Raw genomic sequence first — 4,802 nt, 5'->3', positions numbered from 1 at the left:
CTTTCATATTTCATAAAAGGTTTCTCATTATCTCACAAAAAAATTAAAAACCTTAAGTTAGGTCTCAACCAAAACTATACGATCCCTTTAAATCATCGGATCATTGTATGTTAATTTCCGTCGTGTTATTGATGTTTTATGATAGATTTTAAACGGAAGAAGATGTTGAAAATCGTCTTTATGAACTAAGTTAACGCGAGGACCCATGTAGAAATTGCTTAAAGGGATTGTACAGTTATGGTTGAGATCTAATTTCTGGTTTCTAACATTTTTTGGTGAGATAATGAGAAACCTTTTATAAAATGTGAAAGAGCATGTAATTCTATGAGGAATTCAACGTTTATTTGATGAAAATTGGTTTTGAAATGGCTGAGATATCAAAAAAGCTTTGTTTTACTTTGTTTTTTGATGTTTCAGTCATTCCAAACCCGATCTTCGTCAAATAAACTTTGAATTCCTCTTAACCCTAATCAGGCTGGGCTTTTTTGGCTATGCTATATCTGGGGGGTGGGGGGGGGGGGGGGGGGGGGATCCGCCCCCCTTCAGATCTCGCCTATGGAACGCGTGATCGCGCCGAAAATTGGCACACGCGACGCCCGCGACGTATACTATCAAAATGTATGGTTGCTTTCTCCGAAAATTTTTTCTTATATTTTATATTAATTAATTATTGTAATTTATGCATAAAATCAGTTTTGGGCTCTAAATCACTTATTAATGCTCTAATTAAGCTAATTTCTTTTTTAAAATGTTTCTTGTATCATTCTCCTGAGACATAGGATAAAAAAAAAATCTGTATCGAAATTAATTTCTTATGTATTTGATTGTTTTTTTGAATTTCTTATGTATTTCTTTGTTTTTCGACCTTTTGTTTTTGTTTGTTTTTTGGCCAAAATTTGTCACAGACATTTTTCGAAGCTTAAATTATGCTAAAATAAATTAATTTCGTCCATTCTATGTCAAGATATGAATTTTTATGTGAATTAATTGAAAAAAACACAATTTGCATTGGATTTGTACACAAAATCACGTTTTGGAGCAATTTTGGGGTTGACAATTTTTTTTCGAACGGGCGTCGCGTGAAAACGGTATGCGCAGGCGCAACAATTTTGGTCTCAAAAGTTGCGCGATACTTGAAAGAAAAAAGTCATGAAACATCGCGGCGGGAGCTTATCGCGCTGCGAAGATATTGCGCGAAACATTAAGGGGCGGGGGGGGGGGGGGGGGGCGGATTCCCGCCCCCCCCCCCCCCAGCCTGATAAGGGTTAAAATGGTATGTTCTGTACTATATCATAAGTGTTTTCTTGGTATCTCGCAAAAAGTTAAAAACCCAATTCTCATCTCCACCAAAACTGTACTATCCCTTTAAGATGGTTTTTAGCGCTTGGCTTGAAAGGATTATACAATGTTAACTCAGTGACAATTTCGAGTGATTGTATAGTTTTCATTGAGACCTGGCTTCAAGTTTCTAACTTCTTTTGTTGTGAGACCCACCTTTTGTTAGGATTGCTTTGTTTCACTTTGTTTTTTGATATCTCAGCCATTTCAAAACAGATTTTCATCAAATTAACTCTGAATTCTTCCTAGAATGGTAGTTAGCATTTCATGAGTGGTTTCTTAGTATCTCTCAAAAAGTTAAAAGCTCAATCCTCATACTATACAATCACTTTAATGCTCCTGTTTTTTAATGCTCTTGTCTGAATTATGACATCTTGTGTGGATATATATACGATGGGAAGAAAACGTCACCAATTTTCTTGTGTGCAACTCTCCTCAAATTTGCCCCGTTGCAACGGACAGTCAAATAGACTCCTGCATACACGCATATTTGAACTTGAACTGTTGAAATTGATGATTTAGTTGATATAATTAACAAAGGCCGTACACCTATTATACAGAACATTTGTAAATGTCAATGGGAAGAAAGAAATCGTATTGTCATACTGTTTGTTGTTCTTTTTTTTTTTTTTTTTTGGGGGGGGGGGACAAATCTGGACTGCTTTATCTTTGACATCTACTTGATTTTTCCTCCTCGGATGGAAGATGGGACAATTAGGAGTCGAAACAGCTGATGGAGATTCCAGATGAAACGACGTTTCCGCGTAGAGTGAGAGTGAGAGAGCATTAGATTGAGAGAGGGAAAGTGATCGGGGTTAGGTAAACACCCAGAATGGCTTCCGTGATTGACTGCGACTCAATGGCCGGTTACTGGATTACATCCTGAACGGGTGTCATGTGTTTCGTCACAGGTACACTAAACGGGACTTTAAAAGAGTGCATTGAGGTGCACCGATGTACACTGACCCTCAAGTTCTTTGCAAGAAGGCAACTGAAATCAGACCGTGGGCTAAACATGATAACGTCACGCTTCCGCCGACAGATGTTGATGATAATACCCGTGTACATGCTATATTTTTGCGTTGTGATTCTAAAGAAACAACAATCCCCGTTTTAGAAGTACATGTTTTAAACCCTAGCTGGGAAAGTACTAAGACCCTATTTTGATAGCCTGGCTTATTTTAGCCCCGAACAAGGGAAAAAAGGCTTGTTGAGATATCTATCCGCATCACATGATCAAACTTGTAGACTTGTAGTGTTGTTATTTAGTCAACTTCATTAAGCGATGTTCTCGTCTCTTTTATTATCTCACTAATAACTAGATCAAGATGCAGTTGTTTAACATCTGGATGACGTTCTTCGTAACCCTAGCCGTCTTCCCAGTCGTTTTGGCTGGTACGCCCTCTACACGCGCAGACTCGTCACCATTCCTGAAAACGTACTTCATCCCGCTCTGTTGCTTCTTCACTTTCAACCTCGGAGACTTCTTTGGCAGTCTCCTCCCCAGTTGGATTAGATGGGTAAGCTGCGCCAGTCGCTTTGTCATCTCAAACGTGATGTCAAAGAAGTATGATACGTTTTGTCCAACATGAGAAGAGAAATGTCCTTATCATAAAAAAGATCATTATTTCGTCTTTTTATGCTTCCGCCACGAAGTGTCGCCAGAGGTATTATGTTTTCAGGTAAGAATTAGAAAAAGAAGTGTAAAGTGAGTTATGCATTTTTTTCCTCGAACGATATTCCAAGAACTTGACATTTGGTAATCACGTTGTATTTCCCTCCGTAGAAATTCCCGAAGTTCACGTGGATTTTCGTCGTTAGCCGCCTCGTGTTCTTCCCCATCTTCCTCTTCTGCAACTACCGCCCAGAGACCCGCACGCTCCCTGTCCTCATTGATAACGACTACGCCTATGCCTTCATGGTCGTCATCATGTCCATCTCCAACGGCTATCTCAAGACCATCATCATGATGGATGGACCTCAGTAAGTTCGATGAATATGTTTACAAAATTAACTGAAAATGTAATACAACGACAGAATGAAACCAAACAATCAATCAAGTAAACACGGTTGAAGAGTTGATAACAATTTTTGTTATTTCAATGGTATGGGGAATCAAGATTTGGAAGTTGTTACATGTAGTTATCCTTATAGGTCCCCTGACATTCATTGCATGTTGACTTCTAACAGGAATAGGGAAAAAAACCACAAAATCTAGAACCGTTTTAACAATTTACGTATCGCAAATTGTTAATCATTTCAGTTTTCAGTTTCTCTACATTCACAAAGATCATCCCGTTCTTGTCTTGTGGTGATGTTATCAACAGTATAGTCGGGAGAAACAAGCATCACAATGCCTGACGTTATGCGTGTCACAATGAGAAATGCGCAAAATAACAATAGCGAGATAGATCTTCTAGAACTGCGCCTGAGATAGTATGACATGATTGTCCCCGATACGTGAAAAATGTTTCATAGGATCGAGAGTATGGCAGGAAAAGGGTGTGAAATTGTATGAAACCCGTCTCGCTAACGTGTGCTGGTGCACTTCATTATAGAAAGTGAATACCAGTAGATACTGTTATGCTTATGACTTTACTTTTCAGGCATGAAAGGCAAGGACGATTTTAGAAGGGTTGAGTTTAGTGGATGCAGATAATTGAACAATTAGATGGTTAAAAACGTTCCATTCATATTTCAGGTAAACAATTCCTGAATTTTGTATGTGAATACTCGTCAGCTGAAGCCATATTAGACACTGGACCGAAATTAGGTATTTGGGGCATTTAAGTTGTCTTTCAGAGTATAGACCTTAGTACATGTTTTTTGATGCAGCTTTATATGACACAATACAGTGCTAGGGAGGAAGAGAGAGGATGTGTGAAGTTCCTTGGCAGAAACTCTTATCGTGTAGCATGTGAACATAACCTAATTATGCTTGTCTCTTTTCATGGTGTCCACAGAATGGTGACGCATCCAGCCTGGGCAGGCAAGGCTGCCTCCATGATGGTGTTCTTTCTCATTCTCGGCATCTTCTGCGGTATCCAGTTCTCCCTCTTCTTCCCCTGGGTGGTGTCTCTCTGAAAAGAAGAAAGCTTGTGTTGTACGGTCATGTAATGCACTAAATACTGTAGCTCTCCCACCTTTGCTTGCGCGTGGGGTCGGTGCTGAGAGAAGCCCCTGAGAGTACAATCGTACCTGCCATGGATCCGTGACAGCTGAACGTGTTATCTTCCATTTCATCCGGTCTTTCGGGCATCGTGGCTGTAGCGCGCCGGGGAAATGCCCCCACCGAGATCGGAGGAGAACGTCGAGTGACAAATTTAAACGGTTTAAACGTTCAAAAGGGTCATCACCTTGCATCATTTTCTTCGTACAGAGGTCATGTGCTTACCTTGTGCGATATCGATGTGTGTCCTAACTATGTATGATGTCATCAGGGTAAACAATGTCACAGAGCTCAT

The 4,802-nt window shown here is 39.8% G+C and overlaps 1 protein-coding gene across 1 annotated transcript; it reads left to right on the top strand.

Moving 5' to 3' along the window:
• Nucleotides 1-2,642: 2,642 nt before the first annotated feature.
• Nucleotides 2,643-4,422, top strand: LOC139715036 (equilibrative nucleoside transporter 1-like). The gene is made up of 3 exons (XM_071626662.1): nt 2,643-2,858; nt 3,125-3,321; nt 4,302-4,422. Exons 1-3 carry the CDS (start codon nt 2,667-2,669, stop codon nt 4,420-4,422), a joined length of 510 nt encoding a protein of 169 aa, XP_071482763.1. The 5' UTR covers nt 2,643-2,666.
• Nucleotides 4,423-4,802: the final 380 nt, after the last annotated feature.

Source organism: Diadema antillarum, unplaced genomic scaffold, assembly GCF_040938485.1.
Source record: "Diadema antillarum isolate AM-2024a unplaced genomic scaffold, OU_Dant_1.0 seq00002662_RagTag, whole genome shotgun sequence".
NCBI classification, from domain to species: domain Eukaryota; kingdom Metazoa; phylum Echinodermata; class Echinoidea; order Diadematoida; family Diadematidae; genus Diadema; species Diadema antillarum.
This window is presented reverse-complemented; position numbering and strand designations above follow the sequence as displayed.